General features: G+C 46.5%; 2 protein-coding genes, 1 long non-coding RNA gene and 1 pseudogene across 3 annotated transcripts; 1 reads left to right on the top strand and 3 right to left on the bottom strand.

Annotated features, from left to right (window-relative positions):
* Positions 1–390: 390 nt before the first annotated feature.
* LOC118653258 lies at positions 391–3,029 on the bottom strand. The gene is made up of 3 exons (XR_004966827.1): positions 2,270–3,029; positions 1,496–2,031; positions 391–804 (listed from the first exon to the last, which is right to left on the bottom strand). It is a non-coding gene; the product is annotated as an uncharacterized LOC118653258 (long non-coding RNA).
* A 792-nt stretch (positions 3,030–3,821) lies between these two features.
* LOC118654443 lies at positions 3,822–4,715 on the bottom strand (annotated as a pseudogene).
* Positions 4,716–4,722: 7 nt separating this feature from the next.
* Positions 4,723–15,921, bottom strand: LOC118653488 (antifreeze protein Maxi-like). The gene is made up of 2 exons (XM_036304169.1): positions 15,747–15,921; positions 4,723–5,174 (listed from the first exon to the last, which is right to left on the bottom strand). Exons 1-2 carry the CDS (start codon positions 15,919–15,921, stop codon positions 4,723–4,725), a joined length of 627 nt encoding a protein of 208 aa, XP_036160062.1.
* A 19-nt stretch (positions 15,922–15,940) lies between these two features.
* On the top strand, positions 15,941–17,023 carry LOC118654003 (polyadenylate-binding protein 1-like 2). Its single transcript, XM_036305083.1, has one exon. The coding sequence runs from the start codon at positions 16,181–16,183 to the stop codon at positions 16,781–16,783; it is 603 nt and encodes a 200-aa protein (XP_036160976.1). The 5' UTR covers positions 15,941–16,180; the 3' UTR covers positions 16,784–17,023.
* The last annotated feature ends 7,948 nt before the right edge of the window (positions 17,024–24,971 follow it).

Here is a 24,971-nt window from a genome sequence, read left to right on the forward strand (position 1 = left end):
TATTTATGTAAATACAAAAATTCACCACAGATGGGTTTTAATGGAGAAAATTTATAAACTACTTTAAAGTCCAAGGTATGGAAATACATTTAAGCAAATATGGATGCACCTATACAATGATAGTGAGTAGAGAGAGAATATTGATAAACCAATGGTGTTTTAGGAGTGTTTACAATATATTGAAAATAAAAATTGACAGAATACATTAAATGTGATACTATATTTATTTTAAATTTGGGGGAGAAATAGGCAAAGCCTAATCTCTTCAAAGTGGTTATTGTGTATATTTAATACGTATATCCTCTTTTTCAAATAATGCACTTATAAAATGAAATAATAAAGGTAAAATCCACAAGTTTAACTGATTTCTCATAACTTAAAAAGTATTAACTTAAGAAGATAACCAGGGAAATATACTCTCTTACACTGTTCATGGGGATAACCTTTGCTGAAAAGGCATTCAGCAACAAACTGGCAAGGTATAGTTGGTAACTACATGTACTACATGTTAGCAAACATTCAGCTACAAATATGTTCCCAGAAGAGTTAATCTTACTAAGAAAAAAAAAGAATAATTTAAACATACATCAATGAATTGAGATTTAGAAATTATCAGTCATCCATAATATGGAACATAAAATAAAAACAAATTAGAAGAGAATATTTAATAATTTGGAAAGATAAGACCAATTATGGTACTCACTGAGATGCAATATGGCTCCAGCAGCAGAGACGTCTGGGAAATGTTGGACCCTTAACTCTCTGTAGCCTCAGGCTTGGTTGACTGCCCAGAACAGTGGAATGCTGCACAAAGATAAACATCATGCACCCAGAAAGGATGTTAATAACTGTATAGAGTGTGATAATTGATGTTGTCTGTTAAGTTAGGAACATGTTGCTCTTTCTGGTGGTCTAAGTGACTATGCACCCCTATACAAAAGAGACCTTATCTTAGGAGGGGTGTGGATTCTTCCCAGCTGGCCACTACTGGCAGTAGCTGCTTTGCCCATATATATAAGTTTCTCCAATTAAAGCTTTTATGCATTTGAATAAGGCTACATGTCAGTTCTTCAGAATTGATTCTGAATTTAGACTTGTGGAGCTTTCCCCCAATATAAATTATAGTGAAAATATCCAACAATAAAACCATACATATTATATTTTGAAGGTATTATTTATTTATTTAAATAATTCATGTTTTAAATTTTTTTGTCAAGTGGTAGAATTTGGAGTGATTTTGACTTTTTTCCTTATCAATTAAAAAAATTTATTTTGTTACTTTATTATTCATATAAAAATAAATTTGAGAATAAATAAAAATTAATAGGTACAGTTCACCTTATAAAATATTGGGATAGTGCAAAACAAAATTGCAATGGTGAGTCCAGAAAATTGTCTGGGTATTTAGGACCTGTCACAATATTTGAGAACCTAATAAAGGTAAATTAATACTATGTTTGTGAACAGTCACTTAATAATACACAAAAAAACTCACCAGAATTTAATCCTGACATATCCTTTGAGTCTTCAATTCCTCTTTTCGCAATGTTTGCTCAGGAAATAATCTTGAATGTAAGCAAGGCATGTGCACTATGATATTATTAGCAGTTTGGGTTAGGGTAAGGGAAAAAAACACACAAATAAAACCACCTAAATGTTCCACAATGAGGAAGCAGTGAAAAAAAACCCTCATATCTATAAGTATAGAAATACATACATACATACATCTATTCCTCTATCTAACTCATTCAATGGAATACTAAACAACCATGGAAACTATTTTAGAAGAATATTTAATGACATGAAAAGAAGTTCAAGAATATCTAACTTTACATCTACATCTATCTATATTATGTATTTATGTATGAAAAAATAGATATAGAAACAGCAAATGCATTGAAATTCATGAAAATTAAAAATATTGTGCAGATACAGATGAAAATGACTCAGGAAGACATGAATGTTCATGAGGATTCAATATTGCTGACATTAGTTCGCTTTTGGTACCTGGTCCGCTTTCTGACTTTTTTTCTGCAAAACAACCAAGGACAGCAAAATGTCATTTTTAGCTCATCAAGCTGGCCAACACACACACACACACACACACACACACACACACACACACACGGGCACGTACGTGCGCGCACGCGCACACACACATATCAATTACAGTGACCAGGAAATGGGCATACTCTGTTTTACTAGCTGCACTGACTGGCATAAATGCAAATCGGTACAATATTTATGAAGGGGCCATTTGGCAACACACCGGAAAAGTCTTTAAAATGTCCATGTGTGGATCCTTCGAGTCCACAATTAAGATGACCGTAGGGTATGCCAGCGGAGATTTGGCTTGACAAGGAAGGAGTCACTCATCAGAGACTCAGTGTTGGGGTTAAACACAAGGAAAGAACTAGGCACCACCTGAATGTCCAACAATGAGGGAACGGTTACAGAAATGTTAAGGTGCGTGGATACACTCTGCAGGCACTGAAGATGAGTTTCAGAAGCCTGTTGTATAACATGGAAAGACGTTCAGTGTGTTGATTTCTGTTTGGTTTTAGTTTTTGAAAAAAAAGCAGGTTAAGAAACACCACATACATGAACCGTTGTATAACAGTATGTGAAAAGGGAAGGTGAGGTGGGGGTGAGAACGGGAGGGAGAGAGAGAGAAAGAGAGAGAACCTGGAAAGGCAGCACACCAAAAAGGTAAAAGTGGTTGTCTCTGGGTAGCAGGATCATGGGGAGCCATTACTCTCTTGGTTTTCCCTCATCTGATTTCCTTCTCCTTTCTGAGGTTTCTACCATGAAATTGTATCACCTGTACAGTAAACAAAGAGAGAAAGTGCTTTTAAAACCAAACCACAAAGAGAAGAGGCAGCCTCTAATTTATCAAGTGGCACAGATAGCAAGATTAGTCACAGTGCCCTTGGTGGGGGAGGGGGGAGAGGAAAGAATGAAGAAGAGAGAGGGTGAAAGGGGAGGGAGGAGAGAGAGAGGGGGGAGAGAGAGAGGAGAGGGAGAGAGAGAGGAGAGTGGGAGGAAGAGGAGAGAGGGAGGGAGAGAGAGGAAAGAGGAAGATAGAGGAGAGAGGGAAGGAGAGAGAGAGGGAGAGGAGAGAAGGAGGGAGAGAGAAGAGAAAGAAAGGGAGAGAGAGAGGAGAGGGAGAGAGAGAGAAGAGAGGGGAGAGAGGTGAGAGGGAGAAAGAGAAAGGAGAGAAGCAGAGGTGGAGAGAGAGAGGAGAGAGGGAGAGAGAGGAGAGAGGGAGAGAGAGAAGCAGAGGGGAGAGGGAGAGGGAAAGAGAGAAGAGAGGGCGGAGAGAAAGGTGAGAGGGAGAGAGAGAGGGGAGAGGGAGAGGGGAGAGGGAGAGAGGGAGCGGGAGCGGGAGAGGGGGAAGAGAAGAAGAGAGGGAGAGAGAGAGGACAGAGGGAGAGAGAGGAGAGAAGGAGAGAGAGGGGAGAGGGAGAGAGAGGAGAGGGGGGGAGAGAGAGGGGAGGGGGAGAGAGGGAGCGCGAGAGAGGAGAGAGGGAGGGAGAGAGGATAGGGAGGGAGAGAGGGAGGGAGAGGGAGAGAGATGGGGAGAGGGAGAGACAGGAGAGAGGAAGAGGGAGAGACAGGAGAGAGAGGGAGAGAGAGAGGACAGGGAGGGAGAGAGAGGGAGAAAGAGAGGAGAGGGAGGGAGAGAGGACATGGGGGGAGAAGAGCGAGGGAGAGGGAAAGAGAGGGGAGATGGGGGAGAGGAAGAGAGAGACAGGAGAGAGGGAGAGGGAGAGGGAAAGAGAGAGGAGATGGGGGAGAAGAGAGAGAGAGAGGAGAGGAAGAGAGAGACAGGAGAGAGGGAGAGGGAGAGACAGGACAGAAGGAGAGAGAGACTAGAGAGGGAGAGAGAGAGAAGCACGGATCTGCACTCTCAATACAATACATGGCTGGTGGGTTAGGGGGGCAGAGAGGGGGCTGTAAACCGGGTGGGAGGCAAAGTTTGGCTCTGCTGGATGACTGGCTCCTGGGATGTCTTCATCGGAAGGTGGCCTCCTCGTCGGTTGTCTTCCTCGAAATCCTTGACGTGAGCACTGGTGGACTGCCTGGCCCAAGCTCCTCTTTCAGCTTCTCGTTCCTTATGGGACTTGAATCTCCAACGAAAATTTTGCGGTAGTTCAGGAACATGCCGTTCATCGTATCAATGGCCAGCTCGGCGGATTCCTGCTTCTGGAAGTGCACGAAACCGTAGCCCTTGGGCCCCTTTTCGTCGCAGGCCACTTTGCAAGAGAGGATGTTGCCAAAGGCCGAAAAGATGTTGTACAGCGCCTTGTTGTCGATGGCCTTGCCCAGGTTCTTGATGAAGACGTTGCCCACCCCGCTCTTGCGCAGCGAAGGGTCCCGCTGGGTCCACATGATGCGCACTGGCCTGCCCTTGATGACATCAAAGTTCAGGGTCTCCAGGGCCCGCTTGGCGTCCACCGGTTGCTGGTAGTTGACATATGCGTAGCCCAACGAGCGGCGGGTGATCTTGTCTCTGCAAATGCGGATTGAGAGGATAGGCCCTGCCGGGCTGAACTTCTCGTACAGCATTGCCTCTGTCACCTCAGGGTGCAGGTCTCCCACGTACAGTGAGGCCATAGGAAAGTCCGGGTTCTCCTCGGAACTCCCGCCCCTCTCTGCGTTTGCGGTGGCAGCCGCCGCCGCCGCCGCCGCCGCCGCGCCGCCGCCGCCGCCTCTGCATGCTCATCCGCATCCTCCTCCTCCTCCAAGGGGGGCGCCACAGGCCTCTGCTGCTGCAGCGGCTTGGGCCGCGCTGGCTTCTGCCACCACCACGGCTGCTGCCTCCAGAGCGGCCTCCACCTCCTCCCCGGCCAGGGCGGCTGCCGCCTCCCCCAGGATGGCCTCCGCTACTGCCTCCTCCACTGAGGCGTCGGCCTCCACCTCTGCGTCCGCCTCCGCCACGGAGGCCTCCGCCACCGCCTCTGCCACGGTCGCCGCCGCAGCCTCCGCCGCCGCTGCCGCCGCTGCCGCCGCCGCCGCCGCCACTGCCGCAGCTGTCGCCACGGTCGCCGGTGCTGCCGGGCCGCTCCCGCGACCCTCCCTTCCCGCAAGCTGGGGCTCGGCGAGGCGGGAGAGGGCAGGAGGGCAGGAGGGCAGATGGGCGCAGGAACCCGGGCCGGGGGCGCGAGCGAGAGCTGGGGCGAGGGACGCGGGGGGCCAGCAGGTCTGGCGATACCAAGGCGCCTGGGATGGCGAGCCCTGCCAGGAGCGCGCCTCTGCGAGTCACCGCAGTTTGCAGCTTCCTGCTGCCGCCACCGCTCAGTTGTGGATTAGCATGCGGGGCGCGCGCGGGCGGGCGGGCGGGTAGCGTGTGGTGAGGGGCAGGAGGTGTTGGCGCCTGTGTTCCGGGCAGCTGGGAAGGCTTCTGTCTCTTTGGTTCCCCCTGTGGCTGCTGCGGGGGTGCGGGGGCTGCGGGGGCTGCCAGGCTGGCGGGGGGTGGGAGGGGGCGGGGCCGGGAAGCTTGGGTGGGGGTGACATGAGTGTGAGTCTTCAGCCTCTCAGGTCGCCTAGATATTTATAAAGAGGAAGCGGGGAAAGGGCTCCGCTGTGAACTGAGAGAATACTGGTTAGATTTAGGGAGTTTTGTTTTATCCCTCCTCTCCCCATAGAGCATTTAAGTGATTGAATCAAGTGCGTTGTAAGAGGGGATGGGTGGCATTGTGAATACAATTGCCTGGCCTAAACAAAGCCAAGCAAAATGTTTTCCTCACATTCAGGTGTTCTTCCCACCTCAACTCGTGCGCGCGCACGCACGCGTGTACACACACACACACACACACACACACACACACACACACTCCAACATCGCTGCCTTCAGGGAAACAACTCTTTTTTTTTTTTTTTTTTTTTTTTTTTGAGCGGGAGCTGGGCGAGTGTGGCAACTCCTCCTGCAGCCTGAGAGATCTTTCTCAAAGATCTCTCCCCTTTTACCACCTCTTTCCCTCCTCTGCAACACTTGCAAAAGAGGGAATAGAGAACACAAGAACACGTATTCACTTATTCATAATGCCATGCCACAAGTATTTATGGAGCAGGTTTCGTGCTGGCCCTTGGGGATATGGGGGTATGGGAGACATGAAGACATGGGCTGGTTTTGAGGTTGTCCTTGGGAGCACATAGGTTGGGCTGGAAACCCTGCCCCGGCTCCAGACTATGGGAGACCTAGGGACCTGGGGTTCTTCAACCCTCCAACTCCTCCCACTCACCCAGCTTCAATAAATGCAACTTGGAAGTGGAGGAGTCAAGAGCACCCTGTCCATAGTGCTGTCTTCAATGACACCCTGAGAAGAGCCAAGCCAAGGGCTGGGGACATGGCCTGGTCCAGAGCCAGGCGCTTGTTTGTTCTTGGCTCTGCCCTCAAGCGGCTGAGGTTCCCAACATGAAGCAAGGCACGCAATTCCATGTTCAAAACAGAACCAAAACCTGAACTCTCTAGAATGAGGTGCCTGATCCCAGTTCACCAGCTAGTATTTATGGAAGCCTTATCAAGTACTTGGCACTGGGGACTAAGGGACAAGCAATGTCATAAGTGAGCAGTGAGTGTTGCTGTGTTGTAGCTGTGGGGTGGGGTAAGAAAAGGTGAGCAGTGTGTGTTGTGGGAGCAAAGAGACCACACAGGGCTAAATGGTGAGGGGATGGACAAGCGAGCAACCATTAGAGTGGAGTGTAACAGAGACTAGAGTCTCACTTCCTCTGGAAAGGAGGACCCAGCTACTAACTGTTCCTGGTAGGAATCAAGTGAGGCTGCATAGAAGATGAAACCCCGAAGGTGAGCTCTGAAAGATGAGTAGCAGTCCACCATGTTGAAGCCAGAGGGTAGGCATTCCAGACAGAGGGATCAGTCTGTGTCCAAGGCCCTGTGGCATGCCAGCACATGCATGGTCACTTCCAGTCATGCTTAAAATCTGGAGTGGACAGAGCCCATGGTCTCCCAGAGTCAATGGCAGGAGATGGGGCTGGAAGGCATGTGGCCCTGAAAAGCAAGGTGCGGTGCTTGGACTCCATACCCAAGCCAGCGGGCACCACTCAGCACGTTCAAGGAGGGAATCGGTATGATCACATCTTTAGAAAGGGTACAAATTGAACATCAATGTAGGAAGTAGCTAAGAGAGTAGATCTTAAAAGTTCTCATCACAGGGGGGAAATGTGTAACTGTGAGGTGACAGATGATAACTAAACTGATTCTGGTAGCCATTTCACTGTATATACTTGTATCAAATTATTATGTTGTACACCTTTAAATTATACAATGTTATATGTCTCGATAAAACGGGGGCGGGGGGACCATCAATACACGTATAAATGCACATGTGCCCCTCCCCACACAACTGACAGAGAGCTGATAGAACAAAGAGAAGACAGTTGGATGTGACCAGTTCCTGTGAAGAGTCAGAACAACCCTTGCCTTTGTTCCTCCTTTCCGTCCATAAATAGGGGTTTCAGGCTTACCTTGAGCCAGGCATTGAACTGTGGGACAGGGGTCAAATATAAAAAAAAAAAATTCAAACCACAGTGCCCTCCCTCAGGACTCCCCACACCACTAAAGCTCAGCCTGTCCATACAAATAACAGAAATGTCAGCAAAAGGGCTGTAGGTGCCATGTGAATGGACCATAGTGGCTAAGGAACTTCATCTGCCCAGCACATATTCTCTCTTCCTCCTCACTCCCACCCATGCACCTTCTTTGGGAGAAAAAAAAAAAAGCTTTTTTTCTGTGATGGCAGCGTTGGCTGGACCTGGGCAGTTGCACATGATAGAACAACCCAAACCTGTGAGACTGACTGAGTGAGTCACTGTGAGGTGTGAGGCAGTGAGAACTTTCCCATCACTGGCTGGAAAGTATCCGAAGATGGCTGAGAAGCCAACACACAGACAGATACCTCACCAGCTTGCAAAGTCCAACCCTCTGCCCCTAGACAGGGCCAGTGCCAGCAAAGGGAAAGGACAGAGAGTTAGGAAAAGCCCGCTGTACAGCTGGTGCCTGACCAAAGTGATCACTGTCACTGCTGTTAGGAGCTATCTCAACGGGAGGGTGGGTCTAGGTTACCTGTAGTCAGGAGGCAGATGAGCTGTGCCTCACCATTACAGAAGATGAACCTCCGAAGGTGAGCTCTGAAAGATGAGTAGCAGCCCATCACGTTGAGCCTGCCCTGCAGGGAGGACTGCAGTTCCCTTGGCTTTGTGGCAGGTGGACATCCAAGGAGGGACCTGAAGTGGCATAGGCTGAGAGGTAAGCCATGATTGCTGGGGGTTAAGGGGATGTGGGGATGATGACAAGAACTTCTCAGCCCATTGTTAGGGGGAAGAAATGACAAGGGGAACCAATTCAAGGACCAGGATGCTTTCCCTGCCTTTGAGTTACAACCCACAGAGCCAACAGAGATCAGTGAAACAGCAGGAGGAAGAAGTTCAGGGAAGTCATGCTGTGGCCAGAAAATCCCCAAACCTGTCAATCCTGAAGACAATCCCTAGGCCCCTGAACTTCCAGCAACAGGAATAGGGCTATAAAGTGACCAGGAGAGCAACTAAGGGATTGCTCTCCAAGTCCTTTCTCACAGAGGCCTTCATGGCGCTCTCTCCTCCTTTTTTGTTTTTGTTTGTTTTTTGTTAATTCCTGGTCAATTTCTGCTATCTGCAATCAAAAGTGTTCTGACTGGCAGGCACTGTGACAGAGGCAAAAATGAAAAGCCCTGTGGAGCTTCAGTGGAGGGAGGGAGAGGTCCATTTCTTATGGAAGTGTTATTCATTTCATTCACTCAATGATTCCACAAGTATTTATGGAGGGCGTACAGTGTATCAGGCATTCTTCTAGTCAGAGGGTCTCTGCACTCAGGAAGCTTATTGTCTGGTGGGGAAGACAGACAATAAACACATCAGTAAATATAGAAGTACTTAAACGTTCCTACAAATGCTCTCAGAGAAATAAACAAGATTATTTGGCTTATGTTACCTAGAACCCAAGAGAAGTATCAAACTTCAGGGATGCCGTTGGCCTTTTTGAGGACAATGACAAGTGGCCAGTTCTGCTAGGAACCAGGGAAAAGCCTGTCCTGCAGGGAGGACTGCAATCCCCTTGGCTTTGTGGCAGAAAAGAGGGGCACCAGAGAGGCAGAAAGGATGCCACTGTGGCTGGAGCCCAGTGCAAGAGGGGATGGAGGGAACAGAGGAAGGCATAGGTGGTGGGAAGGAGCCATGATGAAGAGGTTTTGGGGTTGTTTTTTTAAACCCAAAGTGCTGTGGGGAGCCAGAGAGAGGACGGGATCAACGGAGTGCCATGATCTAATTATATTCCATAATTTTTCTCTGCCTGCTCCCTGTGGGTCATATTACAAGTGGGCAGGACACAAAGGAAAGTATGGAGACCAGTTTGGACCCTCTTTCAGTAATCCAGTTGAGAAATGGCAGTGGCTTGGCTCGGACTGGCAGCACAAATTTGGGTTTTAGTGCATGGGTTCACATGTTATTTTGGAAAGAGAAGAGACTTGCTGATGGATTAAAGGCAGTCAGTGAACAAAATTAATAAATGAATGATTACTATGAGTATTTTCTTGCAAGTCTTGATCATGGAGGTGTTATGTCTGGTCACAGACCATATGGGGATTGGGTGTGGCAGATGTGGAGAAGGGAGAAAGAAAGTTGTGGGGGGTGAGTGTCAGGGGCTCCTATTTGCACATGTTAAGAGTCTGAAGTCGATGTGTATCAGTGTAGGCTGAAGAAACAGAATTATTGAGACAACAGTAAACAGGTAGTATTTAAAGCCATGAGCCTAGGCAGGATCACCTAGAGAGAGTATAGTCAGAAGAAGGTGAAGGGCTGTTCCCTGAGAAAAGACAACATTTAGAAGTTGGGTTGAAAATGACGAGCCATCAGAAGAGATTAAGAAGGACTGGGCAGTGAACGGACCAACCCCAAACCTGACTTCTCTCCAAGGCCTTGCATGGTCTAGCCTCAGTGTCCTCACTCAGTCCTGCTTCCGGTGCTCCTGGCTGCACGTGCATGGAAGTGGTTTAAAACAGGACAACAAAGACCCTGTGTGCTAGCGGTTGGGCTTCTGTTTCTGTTCATTTCTCAGTGGAGCTTTGGAAAGAGATAGGTTCAGATATGGACACATTTGAAGAGTGTTTGGAACTGGCACTCATATGGCCCACCTCCTTCTTCCTACCAGGAGGGAGAAACAGAAAGGAATAGTGATGCCGTTCAGAGAGCTAGGGAAAAGAGTAGAAAAGATGGAAGAAGGTAAAGGGTGGAGGGTACCTGTGGGGGGAGGGACAGATCAACTCTATATGCAAAAATGAACCAAAACAATGAAAAGGTGGATCTGCACAAAGAAGTCTCTTTCCATGAAGTTCTCATTGACATAGTTGTAGGAAGCATGCTCAGGGGAATAGAGAATAAAAACATAACTGCATTTCGGAGTAGTAACATTTTCAGTTCACACTGTTCCCCCAAATTCTGCTGAAAGAAAATAATCATGGGATACAAGTCAACAAAAAAGCAGCCATAGGTTTTTATTTAGGAAGAATTGGAAAGTGTTTGGGTGTGCCTCTGTTATTTAACAAATAATAACAATGACTATTAAAGTGCCTGGAATAAATACCACACATTTAGCAAATGGTCCTTTGGAGACAGATATGTGAGGCAGAGAAGGAATGGGAATTGGACCTACAGACACGAGAGCCCAGGACTTCAGGACATACGCAGGAGCTTTCTTTCACATGATTCATATTGGGCAAACTAGGACCAAAGCAAGCACCCATCAGTTGGGGGGTGACTGAAGACATTTGTGGTACAGCCATGTCATGGATTATTATGCAACCAATATCAGGTATAAGTTATGTCTATATGGAGTGATTTAGGGGGACCTCCAAAATATTATTTAAGTGAGAACAGCAAATTGCAGAGCAGGGAACAGTATAGGGTCCCACGTTTGTGGGAGGGTGCAACAAGTTATGAGGTGGGATCTCATACTCTTTTGTCTGCCAATTTGACACCTCCACCTGGACGTCTCAAGCATTCATCCTCAAGTGGAAAAATTGGAACGCCTGAGCTTCTTCCACCTCCAGCCCTCTACTCTCCCTAACTTTGTTCCTCCCACAAAAGTCTTCCGCTTCTCAATGAATAGCATCACCATCTATCCAGGTATTTAAGTGAAATAATAATGGAGAGGCACCCTTATTTCCTTCCTCTCCCATTGCCACATCTTCCCCTGGCCACTATATCATCCTCAGCAATCCCTATACCCTCTACCTCCCAAACACTACTGGAACCTCTCCAACTCCACTGGAGTCCACCATTATGTCTCCAGTGGGTTACTGCCATAGCCTCCTAACTGGCCGCCTGCTTCGACCAAACTCCCTTCTCCAGCCAGCAGCCAGACTGCTCTTTCTGAACAATGAATGGTGCCTTTTCCTTCCCCCACATAAAACCCCAGAAGGGCTCCCCATTTCAGTTCGAGTAAAGTGCAAACTCTTCGACATGGCTTAAGTATAATGAGCTGTGGGCCTTCTCAGACAGAATATTCTAATACTCCAAGATCCAAGCTCAAGCCTTCCTGGGGTCTTGCATCAACCTGAAACCATCTTTCTCCATCTTTTTAAAATCATGAGCAGATTTTTAAACATACAGAAAATTGCAGTGAGTCACAGAACACGCACCCCATTACACATCACTCAGAATGAACAAAAAAAATAACATTTGTCTTATTTTTGTTTCAGATGTTTAGATATTTATGGTGATAAAACAATACAAAATACAGCTACCATCCCCTTTGGAGTCCTCCCCAATCCCATTCTCTTATCTTTCCATCCACTCCATGGGGCACATACCTAGGTCACTTTTGGGTGTGATTAAAGGCAGGAGACAAACATGCCCTTGATTTGTCTCTCTAATTCCTTTTTCTCTCCCTGTCTCTTTCCTCTCACTCCTACCCCAAGGTTGAGAATTCCTTTGAACCTTTGTTCTTCAACTCCCAGAAGCAGACAAGGCCCATGGAAGGGAACATAATTAGTTACATTTGTGCTTAAGATGATCGTGAGAAATGAAGAAGCCTATGTTCCCAGCAGTTCTTGCATATTCCTACATTGCTAGGCCTAAATTCCTCAAAGAAGATGAGCCTTGGAGTTAAATGGATATGTAGACAGGATTCCAGAGCAAAAACACTTAACCACTCTGAACCTCAGAATGTGCTTTGAGTTTGAATTTCAGAAACCCTATTCAGGTGCTTAGGAACTTCTCTTTTTTAATTAAATTTATTGGGGTGACTTTGGTTATTACGATTATGCAGGTTTCAAGTATACAATTCTATAATACATAATCTGTATATTGTATTGTGTGCCCACCACCTAAAGTCAAATCTTCTTCTATCACAAGTTACTAATAAAGGGTTAAGGAGGTCAAATATAAGAAATTTTCTTTATAACAAGTACTTGGCCCCAACCCTGCGGAGGAACCAAGAAAAAAGGGCTGTCTCAACTGATGGCTTTTACATAGCATTTCAGATGTTTTTCTCTGGGAACCAATTCTACTCCCAACTCGTGCTTAAAATTTTAACTAACACCCTTCTTTGTCATAATCTTAAGCAAATTTCAGGTGTGATCTTATAAAAATATGCATGTTAAAAAGGAGACAATGGCGAGGTTGGCAAGGGCCAGGTCCTGCCTCCTGACTACAGGTAACCTAGACCCACCCTCCCGTTGAGATAGCTCCTAACAGCAGTGACAGTGATCACTTTGGTCAGGCACCAGCTGTACAGCGGGCTTTTCCTAACTCTCTGTCCTTTCCCTTTGCTGGCACTGGCCCTGTCTAGGGGCAGAGGGTTGGACTTTGCAAGCTGGTGAGGTATCTGTCTGTGTGTTGGCTTCTCAGCCATCTTCGGATACTTTCCAGCCAGTGATGGGAAAGTTCTCACTGCCTCACACCTCACAGTGACTCACTCAGTCAGTCTCACAGGTTTGGGTTGTTCTATCATGTGCAACTGCCCAGGTCCAGCCAACGCTGCCATCACAGAAAAAAAGCTTTTTTTTTTTTCTCCCAAAGAAGGTGCATGGGTGGGAGTGAGGAGGAAGAGAGAATATGTGCTGGGCAGATGAAGTTCCTTAGCCACTATGGTCCATTCACATGGCACCTACAGCCCTTTTGCTGACATTTCTGTTATTTGTATGGACAGGCTGAGCTTTAGTGGTGTGGGGAGTCCTGAGGGAGGGCACTGTGGTTTGAATTTTTTTTTTTTATATTTGACCCCTGTCCCACAGTTCAATGCCTGGCTCAAGGTAAGCCTGAAACCCCTATTTATGGACGGAAAGGAGGAACAAAGGCAAGGGTTGTTCTGACTCTTCACAGGAACTGGTCACATCCAACTGTCTTCTCTTTGTTCTATCAGCTCTCTGTCAGTTGTGTGGGGAGGGGCACATGTGCATTTATACGTGTATTGATGGTCCCCCCGCCCCCGTTTTATCGAGACATATAACATTGTATAATTTAAAGGTGTACAACATAATAATTTGATACAAGTATATACAGTGAAATGGCTACCAGAATCAGTTTAGTTATCATCTGTCACCTCACAGTTACACATTTCCCCCCTGTGATGAGAACTTTTAAGATCTACTCTCTTAGCTACTTCCTACATTGATGTTCAATTTGTACCCTTTCTAAAGATGTGATCATACCGATTCCCTCCTTGAACGTGCTGAGTGGTGCCCGCTGGCTTGGGTATGGAGTCCAAGCACCGCACCTTGCTTTTCAGGGCCACATGCCTTCCAGCCCCATCTCCTGCCATTGACTCTGGGAGACCATGGGCTCTGTCCACTCCAGATTTTAAGCATGACTGGAAGTGACCATGCATGTGCTGGCATGCCACAGGGCCTTGGACACAGACTGATCCCTCTGTCTGGAATGCCTACCCTCTGGCTTCAACATGGTGGACTGCTACTCATCTTTCAGAGCTCACCTTCGGGGTTTCATCTTCTATGCAGCCTCACTTGATTCCTACCAGGAACAGTTAGTAGCTGGGTCCTCCTTTCCAGAGGAAGTGAGACTCTAGTCTCTGTTACACTCCACTCTAATGGTTGCTCGCTTGTCCATCCCCTCACCATTTAGCCCTGTGTGGTCTCTTTGCTCCCACAACACACACTGCTCACCTTTTCTTACCCCACCCCACAGCTACAACACAGCAACACTCACTGCTCACTTATGACATTGCTTGTCCCTTAGTCCCCAGTGCCAAGTACTTGATAAGGCTTCCATAAATACTAGCTGGTGAACTGGGATCAGGCACCTCATTCTAGAGAGTTCAGGTTTTGGTTCTGTTTTGAACATGGAATTGCGTGCCTTGCTTCATGTTGGGAACCTCAGCCGCTTGAGGGCAGAGCCAAGAACAAACAAGCGCCTGGCTCTGGACCAGGCCATGTCCCCAGCCCTTGGCTTGGCTCTTCTCAGGGTGTCATTGAAGACAGCACTATGGACAGGGTGCTCTTGACTCCTCCACTTCCAAGTTGCATTTATTGAAGCTGGGTGAGTGGGAGGAGTTGGAGGGTTGAAGAACCCCAGGTCCCTAGGTCTCCCATAGTCTGGAGCCGGGGCAGGGTTTCCAGCCCAACCTATGTGCTCCCAAGGACAACCTCAAAACCAGCCCATGTCTTCATGTCTCCCATACCCCCATATCCCCAAGGGCCAGCACGAAACCTGCTCCATAAATACTTGTGGCATGGCATTATGAATAAGTGAATACGTGTTCTTGTGTTCTCTATTCCCTCTTTTGCAAGTGTTGCAGAGGAGGGAAAGAGGTGGTAAAAGGGGAGAGATCTTTGAGAAAGATCTCTCAGGCTGCAGGAGGAGTTGCCCCACTCGCCCAGCTCCCGCTCAAAAAAAAAAAAAAAAAAAAAAAAAAAAAGAGTTGTTTCCCTGAAGGCAGCGATGTTGGAGTGTGTGTGTGTGTGTGTGTGTGTGTGTGTGTGTGTGTGTACACGCGTGCGTGCGCGCGCACGAGTTGAGGTGGGAAGAACACCTGAATGTGAGGAAAACATTTTGCTTGGCTTTGTTTAGGCCAGGCAATTGTATTCACAATGCCACCCATCCCCTCTTACAACGCACTTGATTCAATCACTTAAATGCTCTATGGGGAGAGGAGGGATAAAACAAAACTCCCTAAATCTAACCAGTATTCTCTCAGTTCACAGCGGAGCCCTTTCCCCGCTTCCTCTTTATAAATATCTAGGCGACCTGAGAGGCTGAAGACTCACACTCATGTCACCCCCACCCAAGCTTCCCGGCCCCGCCCCCTCCCACCCCCCGCCAGCCTGGCAGCCCCCGCAGCCCCCGCACCCCCGCAGCAGCCACAGGGGGAACCAAAGAGACAGAAGCCTTCCCAGCTGCCCGGAACACAGGCGCCAACACCTCCTGCCCCTCACCACACGCTACCCGCCCGCCCGCCCGCGCGCGCCCCGCATGCTAATCCACAACTGAGCGGTGGCGGCAGCAGGAAGCTGCAAACTGCGGTGACTCGCAGAGGCGCGCTCCTGGCAGGGCTCGCCATCCCAGGCGCCTTGGTATCGCCAGACCTGCTGGCCCCCGCGTCCCTCGCCCCAGCTCTCGCTCGCGCCCCCGGCCCGGGTTCCTGCGCCCATCTGCCCTCCTGCCCTCCTGCCCTCTCCCGCCTCGCCGAGCCCCAGCTTGCGGGAAGGGAGGTCGCGGGAGCGGCCCGGCAGCACCGGCGACCGTGGCGACAGCTGCGGCAGTGGCGGCGGCGGCGGCGGCAGCGGCGGCAGCGGCGGCGGAGGCTGCGGCGGCGACCGTGGCAGAGGCGGTGGCGGAGGCCTCCGTGGCGGAGGCGGACGCAGAGGTGGAGGCCGACGCCTCAGTGGAGGAGGCAGTAGCGGAGGCCATCCTGGGGGAGGCGGCAGCCGCCCTGGCCGGGGAGGAGGTGGAGGCCGCTCTGGAGGCAGCAGCCGTGGTGGTGGCAGAAGCCAGCGCGGCCCAAGCCGCTGCAGCAGCAGAGCCTGTGGCGCCCCCCTTGGAGGAGGAGGAGGATGCGGATGAGCATGCAGAGGCGGCGGCGGCGGCGGCGGCGGCGGCGGCGGCGGCGGCGGCTGCCACCGCAAACGCAGAGAGGGGCGGGAGTTCCGAGGAGAACCCGGACTTTCCTATGGCCTCACTGTACGTGGGAGACCTGCACCCTGAGGTGACAGAGGCAATGCTGTACGAGAAGTTCAGCCCGGCAGGGCCTATCCTCTCAATCCGCATTTGCAGAGACAAGATCACCCGCCGCTCGTTGGGCTACGCATATGTCAACTACCAGCAACCGGTGGACGCCAAGCGGGCCCTGGAGACCCTGAACTTTGATGTCATCAAGGGCAGGCCAGTGCGCATCATGTGGTCCCAGCGGGACCCTTCGCTGCGCAAGAGCGGGGTGGGCAACGTCTTCATCAAGAACCTGGGCAAGGCCATCGACAACAAGGCGCTGTACAACATCTTTTCGGCCTTTGGCAACATCCTCTCTTGCAAAGTGGCCTGCGACGAAAAGGGGCCCAAGGGCTACGGTTTCGTGCACTTCCAGAAGCAGGAATCCGCCGAGCTGGCCATTGATACGATGAACGGCATGTTCCTGAACTACCGCAAAATTTTCGTTGGGAGATTCAAGTCCCATAAGGAACGAGAAGCTGAAAGAGGAGCTTGGGCCAGGCAGTCCACCAGTGCTCACGTCAAGGATTTCGAGGAAGACACCGACGAGGAGGCCACCTTCCGATGAAGACATCCCAGGAGCCAGTCATCCAGCAGAGCCAAACTTTGCCTCCCACCCGGTTTACAGCCCCCTCTCTGCCCCCCTAACCCACCAGCCATGTATTGTATTGAGAGTGCAGATCCGTGCTTCTCTCTCTCCCTCTCTAGTCTCTCTCTCCTTCTGTCCTGTCTCTCCCTCTCCCTCTCTCCTGTCTCTCTCTTCCTCTCCCTCTCTCTTCTCCCCCATCTCCTCTCTCTTTCCCTCTCCCTCTCCCTCTCTCCTGTCTCTCTCTTCCTCTCCCCCATCTCCCCTCTCTTTCCCTCTCCCTCGCTCTTCTCCCCCCATGTCCTCTCTCCCTCCCTCTCCTCTCTTTCTCCCTCTCTCTCCCTCCCTGTCCTCTCTCTCTCCCTCTCTCTCCTGTCTCTCCCTCTTCCTCTCTCCTGTCTCTCCCTCTCCCCATCTCTCTCCCTCTCCCTCCCTCTCTCCCTCCCTATCCTCTCTCCCTCCCTCTCTCCTGTCTCTCTCTTCCTCTCTCCCTCTCCCCTCTCTCTCCCCCCCTCTCCTCTCTCTCCCTCTCCCCTCTCTCTCTCCTTCTCTCCTCTCTCTCCCTCTGTCCTCTCTCTCTCCATCTCTTCTTCTCTTCTCCCTCTCCCTCTCCCTCTCCCTCTCTCCTCCTCCCCTCTCCCTCTCCCCTCTCTCTCTCCCTCTCACCTTTCTCTCCGCCCTCTCTTCTCTCTTTCCCTCTCCCTCTCCCCTCTCCCCTCTCTCTCTCCCTCTCTCCTCTCTCTCCCTCTGTCCTCTCTCTCTCCACCTCTGCTTCTCTCCTTTCTCTTTCTCCCTCTCACCCTCTCTCCCCTCTCTTCTCTCTCTCTCCCTCTCCTCTCTCTCTCCCTTTCTTTCTCTTCTCTCTCCCTCCTTCTCTCCTCTCCCTCTCTCTCTCCTTCCCTCTCTCCTCTATCTTCCTCTTTCCTCTCTCTCTCCCTCCCTCTCTCCTCTTCCTCCCACTCTCCTCTCTCTCTCCCTCTCCTCTCTCTCTCCCCCCTCTCTCTCTCCTCCCTCCCCTTTCACCCTCTCTCTTCTTCATTCTTTCCTCTCCCCCCTCCCCCACCAAGGGCACTGTGACTAATCTTGCTATCTGTGCCACTTGATAAATTAGAGGCTGCCTCTTCTCTTTGTGGTTTGGTTTTAAAAGCACTTTCTCTCTTTGTTTACTGTACAGGTGATACAATTTCATGGTAGAAACCTCAGAAAGGAGAAGGAAATCAGATGAGGGAAAACCAAGAGAGTAATGGCTCCCCATGATCCTGCTACCCAGAGACAACCACTTTTACCTTTTTGGTGTGCTGCCTTTCCAGGTTCTCTCTCTTTCTCTCTCTCTCCCTCCCGTTCTCACCCCCACCTCACCTTCCCTTTTCACATACTGTTATACAACGGTTCATGTATGTGGTGTTTCTTAACCTGCTTTTTTTTCAAAAACTAAAACCAAACAGAAATCAACACACTGAACGTCTTTCCATGTTATACAACAGGCTTCTGAAACTCATCTTCAGTGCCTGCAGGTGTATCCACGCACCTTAACATTTCTGTAACCGTTCCTCATTGTTGGACATTCAGGTGGTGCCTAGTTCTTTCCTTGTGTTTAACCCCAACACTGAGTCTCTGATGAGTGACTCCTTCCTTGTCAAGCCAAATCTCCGCTGGCATACCCTACGGTCATCTTAATTGTGGACTCGAAGGATCCACACATGGACATTTTAAAGACTTTTCCGGTGTGTTGCCAAATGGCCCCTTCATAAATATTGTACCGATTTGCATTTATGCCAGTCAGTGCAGCTAGTAAAACAGAGTATGCCCATTTCCTGGTCACTGTAATTGATATGTGTGTGTGCGCGTGCGCGCACGTACGTGCCCGTGTTTGTGTGTGTGTGTGTGTGTGTGTGTGTGTGTGTGTGTGTGTGTGTGTGTGTTGGCCAGCTTGATGAGCTAAAAATGGCATTTTGCTGTCCTTGGTTGTTTTGCTGGATTTAAATACTGTTTATCACTTCCTTCCCCTGTGCCTACTTCCTGCCATTTTCCTCATTGTTAAAAAATAATTCAGCTTCATTGCAGAAAAAAAGTCAGAAAGCAGACCAGGTAGCAAAAACAAACTAATGTCACCAGTAATCAATCTTCATGACCACCCATACCTTCCTGAGTCATTTTCATCTGTGCCCATTGATATTTTCCAAAAACTTCCTAAAATATTTTGACTGTGCTCATCTCGTATTTTTCTTATGCAAATGTCATATATGTATATAATAATGTACATAATGTTTTTATATTTGGTTTTCACACATATAGTGTTTATTTGCATATAGACACACATGCATATTCTTGAACTTCATTTTATGTCATTAAAGATACCTTTAAAATATTTTCTCTGGCTATTAGTATTCCATTTAATTGATAGTTCAGTAGACAGATAGATGCATTTACATGTCTATATATCTGTGTTTGTGTGTACGTGTGTGTGTGTGTGTGTGCGTGTATTTCTTCCTGCATCTAAGTTATTGGTAGTTTTTTCTTCTTCCAAATAAAGCTCACTAAGTGCATCGTAGGGCACAAATCTTGCTGCCTTTCAAGGTCATTTCCTGAACTAACATTGCTAAAGAAAAATGAAAGTATCAAAATACGGGCAGTGTGGCAGGGAAAGCAATATTAAATGGCCATCTATAATGAAAGGATGTTTATCTTTATAAGGTGGATCAGAATTTTAACTGTACCTGGGTACCTGTATTATTTTCTTCACTTGGTATTACAATTATTTCTGTATTTGATCATCATTTTATCTGGGAAACAGGAGGGTTTTTTAATATATTTTAAACATATATAAATTGTACATGATTACAATAGAAAATATTTTGAAATTGTTAGTGTAATTAAACAAAGTTAAAATCCTAATATAACTCCTAATACCAGTACTTGACAAAATACAATTTTAATAAATAGATCTACATACCTTTATATTGATTAATAAACTATGCATTGTTTCATTGCAGGGTATTTTCACTGTTACTGTTCTCTGGGACCATATTTATAAATCATTAAATATATTCTTAATTATGTTGTTTAATAATATACCATCACTAGGATGAATAATTTATATAACCAAGCTTCCTTGAAATATGTTTTAAATGGTTCTAATAATTTGTGTGTAAGATCAATTGTATAATGAAAACCTCTGTACCTAAATGTCTTGGGATATTTTATTGCTTTCTGTTACTTACTATTGTAATTGCAGGATGATAGAAATATGGACATGTCAAATATTTTTTTTGGTGTGTTGCCAAATATTTCTCAAAGTTTACATCAACCAGTAATGTAAAAGAGTACATAGATACGTGATCAGCTTTTTTAAGTTGTTCAACATATTTTTAGTACTTTTTTCCTACAAAATATTTTAAATCATTTTTAATTTTTCAATTATAGTTGACATACAATATTATATTAGTTTCAGTGATTAGACATTGTATAACTTACCAAGTGATCATTCCAATAAATCTGTACCTATCTGATGGTATCCATAGTTATTAGAATATTATTGACAATATTCCCTATGCTGTACTTTATATTCCCATGACTATTCTGTAACTATCAATTTATATTTCTTAATACCGTCACCTTTTTCACCCATCCACCCAAACGCCCTCCCATCTGGCAACCATCAAAATATTCTCTGTATCTACGAGTCTGTTTCTGCTCTGCCTGTTCATTTATTATGTTTTTAGATTCAATTTTGATAGATGTATATTTGTTGCTGTTTTACTGTTCATATATGTTATCTTTTTATTCTTCTTGTTATAGAAGATCCTTTAACAGTTTATGTAATACTGGTTTAGTGGTGATGAACTCCTTTGTCTGGGAAGCTCTTTATCCAGCTTTCAATTCTAAATTATAACTTTGCTGGATAATCTTGGCTGTGGGTCCTTGTTTTTCATCACTTTGAGTATTTCTTGCCATTCCCTCTGACCTGCAAAGTTTTTGCTGAGAAATCAGCTGGCAGTCTAATGAGAGCTCCCTTGTAGGTAACTCACTGCTTTTCTCTTGCTGCTTTTAAGATTATCTTTTTATCTTTAAACTTTTGCATTTTAATTATGATGTATCTTGGTGTAGGCCTTTTTGGGTTCATCTTGTTTGGGATTCTGCACTTTCTGGACTTCTATGTCTATTTCCTAGATCACGTTAGGAATGTTTACTGGCATTATTTTTTTCAAATAGGTTTTCAATTCCTTGCTCTGTCTCTTTTCCTTCTAGGATGACCATGATGTGAATGTTGGTCTGTTTGAAGTTATTCCAGGGGCTCCTTACACGGTCCTCATGTTTTAAAATTCTTTTTTTCTTTTTGCTATTCTCATTGGGTGTTTTATTGCTTCCTTATATTTTAAATACTGATTTGATTTTCAGGTTCATCTACTCTATTGTTGATTTCCTATAAATTATTCTTTATTTCAGTTCATGCATCTTTCATTTCTGAATGGTCCTTTTTATGCTATTGAGGTTCTTACTAAGTTCATCTACGCTTCACCTAATTTCAGAACATCTTTATAACCAATGTTTTTTTTGTTTTTTGTTTTGTTTTTTTGTTTGTTTTGTTTTAATCCTCACCCAAGGATGTTTTTCCCATTGACTTTTTAGAGAGAGTGGAAGGGACAGGGAGAGACAGAGAGAAGCATTTATGTGAGAGAGACACATCAATTGGTTGCCTCCTACATGCCCCTGATCAGGTCCGGGAGCCTGCAACCAAGGTCCACGCCCTTGACCAGAATCAAATCCGGGACCCTTCAGTCTGCAGGTAAATGCTCTATCCATTGAGCCAAACTGGCTAGGGCTATAACCAGTGTTTTTGAACTCTGCATCTAGTAGGTTGTTTGTCTCCATTTTGTTTATTTCTTTTTCTGGAGTTTAGTTCTATTCTTTTATTTGAGACATGGTTCTTTATGTCCTTATTTTGGCAGCCTCCCTATGTTTATTTCTGTGTATTAGGTAAAGCTACAATGTTGCCTGGGCTTGGTAATATGGAGTAAGGTAGTGGATGTCCTGTAGGGTCCAGTGGCACAGCCTCCCTGTTCATTTGAGATGTACACACAAGATGTGCCCCCTCTGTGTGGGCTGTCTATATTCTCCAGTTGTAGTTGAGCCTTGATTGCTGTTGGTACGTCAAAGACAGGGATTTATTCCCAGGTTTATAGGCTACAAGGACTTTCTGTGACCACCATGGAGAATCAGTTGTGCAGGGGCCCACCCCATAGAGCAGGACTTATTTCAGCAGGTCTCTAGTGCCTAATGAGTCCACACCTTAAGTGTGTCACTTATGGTGGTGGTTGGGTGATGCGTTGATATGCTATGAAGTTGTCCACCAGGTGTGCTGGTTCTGGAGCCTCTTGGAAGGTACAGGGCAAGATAAGCCACCACTTGTGTTCTCCCTAGGTACCCCTGGCATGAGCTGCAGATGGCTGCTACTTGTGCTGGACTTGGAGGTGCCCAGGAGACACCAAGCTTTGACCCAAGGTCAACGGCCTAGGGCAGTGGTCGGCAAGCTCATTAGTCAACAGAACCAAATATCAACAGTACAACGATTGAAATTTCTTTTGAGAGCCAAATTTTTTAAACTTAAACTATATAGGTAGGTACATTGTTTTAACTTAATTAGGGTACTCCTAAGGCTTAGGAAGAGCCACACTCAAGGGGCCAAAGAGCCGCATGTGGCTCGGGAGCCGCAGTTTGCCAACCACTGGCCTAATTAGGGAGTGGCCAGAGATGTGGGACTTGCAAAGGCCAGTTGCTGTTTGGTTGAGAGATTTTAGGAAAGTCCACAGCATGAGCCAAAACAGGCCATTGCTATGGTAAAGCTCCTGAAAACAGCTTGGGTGAGTTTGCAAGTTGGGTGGGGAGAGGATGCAGGGAATCACTAGAGTGGGATGAACAGTGATAGACTGATGGAGACTCAGCTATGTCATCCATCTGCTGGCTCTGTGAGGCAAGGGCTCAGAAAGGGAACAATAGCCTCTGTCAGCACTTCTGTCTGGATGAAAGCTGCCCCTCCAGTTCTCTCCCTGATGCTAGACAATCCAGTTACTCTCTGTATGTTCCTGTTGCTTTTTGAGCTGCTATCCCAGCACTGGAACTCAGAGGGACTAAGTCCAAGTAAGTCCATGTATGAGCCCTTTAAGAGAACTCCAGCAGCCCTCTGTCTCACTCAACCACAATCCCCACCGGTTTTCCCAGCCAGAAGTTATGGGAACTTCTCTTTCTGGCAATGGAACCCTGGGATTGGAAGCCTAGTGTGGAGCTGTGTTTCCTCGCTCCTAAGAGGGGACCTCCACAACTGAGTATGCCTCCTGATTTTTATCTGACACACATGGGTCTGGGACAAACCCTTTCAAAATTTCTACTCCTCCTACCAGTCTCTATGTGGCTTCCTTTTTTGTTTCCTTAGTTATAGGACTTCTTTTCAGCCAGATTTAAGGTGGTTCTGAATGATGGTTGTTCTGTAGTTTAGTTGTAATTTTGATGTGATTGTGGGAGGATACAAGGACCACATTTACCAGAAGTCTCTTAGTCAACATATTTTTTAAGTTTTGTGAAATTTAAATGGCTTGCACATTTTTCTTTTGCTTCACTTTACAAGTACATTTATTTTCTTAATAATGAGATCAAACACATTAAGATATAGATAAAAACCACTTCAGACATAATATTTTCTATACTTTTACAAGCTTTCACTATTCATCAATAAGCATTTAAGACAATAATAGAATCATACTAAATATATTTTATCCCATAATTTGCTTTTCAGCATATGTTAAACATACCTAAAACATCTATGTCTATCATTTTTCTTCTACAACTCACCAGCATTGCATAGAATGAGAATCTTCTTTTTTTTTTTAATATATTTTTATTGATTAAGATATTACATATGTGTCCTTGTCCCCACGTTACCCTCTACCCCCCACCCCCCCACCCCCGCTCATGCCCTTACCCCTCCGTTGTCCATGTCCATTGATTAGGCCTATATGCTTGCATATAAGTCCTTTGGTTGATCTTTCCCCCTTACCCCCACCCTCCCCTACCTTCCCTCCAAGTCCCGACAGTCCAATCAATGCCTCTCCGTCTCTGGATCAGTCCTTGTTCATCAGCTTATGTTGTTCATTATATTCCACAAATGAGTGAGATCCTGTGGTATTTATCCGCTCTCAAGTTCCATCCATGCTGTGGCAAATGGTAAGAGTTCCTTTTTCTTCTTCCTCTTCTTAAAGAATACCTTTCAGCATTTCATATAATGCTGGTTTGGTGGTGATGAACTCCTTTAGCTTTTTCTTATCCGTGAAGCTCTTTATCTGACCTTCTATTCTGAATGATAGCTTTGCTGGATAAAGTAATCTTGGTTGCAGGTTCTTGCTATTCATCACTTTGAATATTTCTTGCCACTCTCTTCTGGCCTGCATGGTTTCTGTTGAGAAATCAGCTGACAGTCGTATGGGTACTCCCTTGTAGGTAACTGACTGTCTTTCTCTTGCTGCTTTTAAGATTCTCTCTTTATCTTTTGCTCTTGGCATTTTAATTATGATGTGTCTTGGTGTGGTCCTCCTTGGATTCCTTTTGTTTGGGGTTCTCTGCGCTTCCTGGACTTGTAAGTCCATTTCTTTCACCAGGTAGGGGAAGTTTTCTGTCATTATTTCTTCAAAAAGGTTTTCAATATCTTGCCCTCTCTCTCCTTCTGGTACCCCTATAATTCTGATGTTGGTACGCTTGAAGTTGTCCCAGAGGTTCCTTACACTATCTTCATATTTTTGGAATCTCTTTTCTTTTTTCTTTTTCGGTTGGGTATTTTTTGTTTCTTTGTATTTCAAATCTTTGACTTGATTCTTGGGATCCTCTTTTCTGCTGCTGGATCTCTGTAAATTATTCTTTATTTCAGTCAGTGTATGCTTAATTTCTAGTTGGTCCTTTTTCATGTCCTCCATGGTCTCCCTATACTTATTGAGGGATTCATTAAATTTATCGGCGGTTTCCATAAAATTCTTGAAAAACCTTATAACCGTGGCCTTAAACTCTATATCCAATCGTTTGCTTTCCTCCATTTCTGCCATTTGTGACCTGTTTCTTTGTCTCCGCATTTTGGTTGCTTCCCTGTGTTGATAGAGTGGCTTTGTGTGCTAGGTGTCCTGTATGG

The sequence above is a fragment of the Myotis myotis genome, unplaced genomic scaffold, assembly GCF_014108235.1.
Source record: "Myotis myotis isolate mMyoMyo1 unplaced genomic scaffold, mMyoMyo1.p scaffold_m19_p_4, whole genome shotgun sequence".
Classification (NCBI taxonomy): domain Eukaryota; kingdom Metazoa; phylum Chordata; class Mammalia; order Chiroptera; family Vespertilionidae; genus Myotis; species Myotis myotis.

Excerpts from the sequence above, each read along its gene's own strand:
- LOC118653488 (XM_036304169.1), bottom strand. The coding sequence starts at position 15,921 with ATGGCCTCCGCTACTGCCTCCTCCACTGAGGCGTCGGCCTCCACCTCT. Across the intron at positions 5,175-15,746 it reads AGCTGTCGCCACGGTCGCCG|CTCTCGCTCGCGCCCCCGGC; the intron begins GTGCTGCCGGGC and ends CCCTCGCCCCAG.
- LOC118654003 (XM_036305083.1), top strand. The coding sequence starts at position 16,181 with ATGGCCTCACTGTACGTGGGAGACCTGCACCCTGAGGTGACAGAGGCA.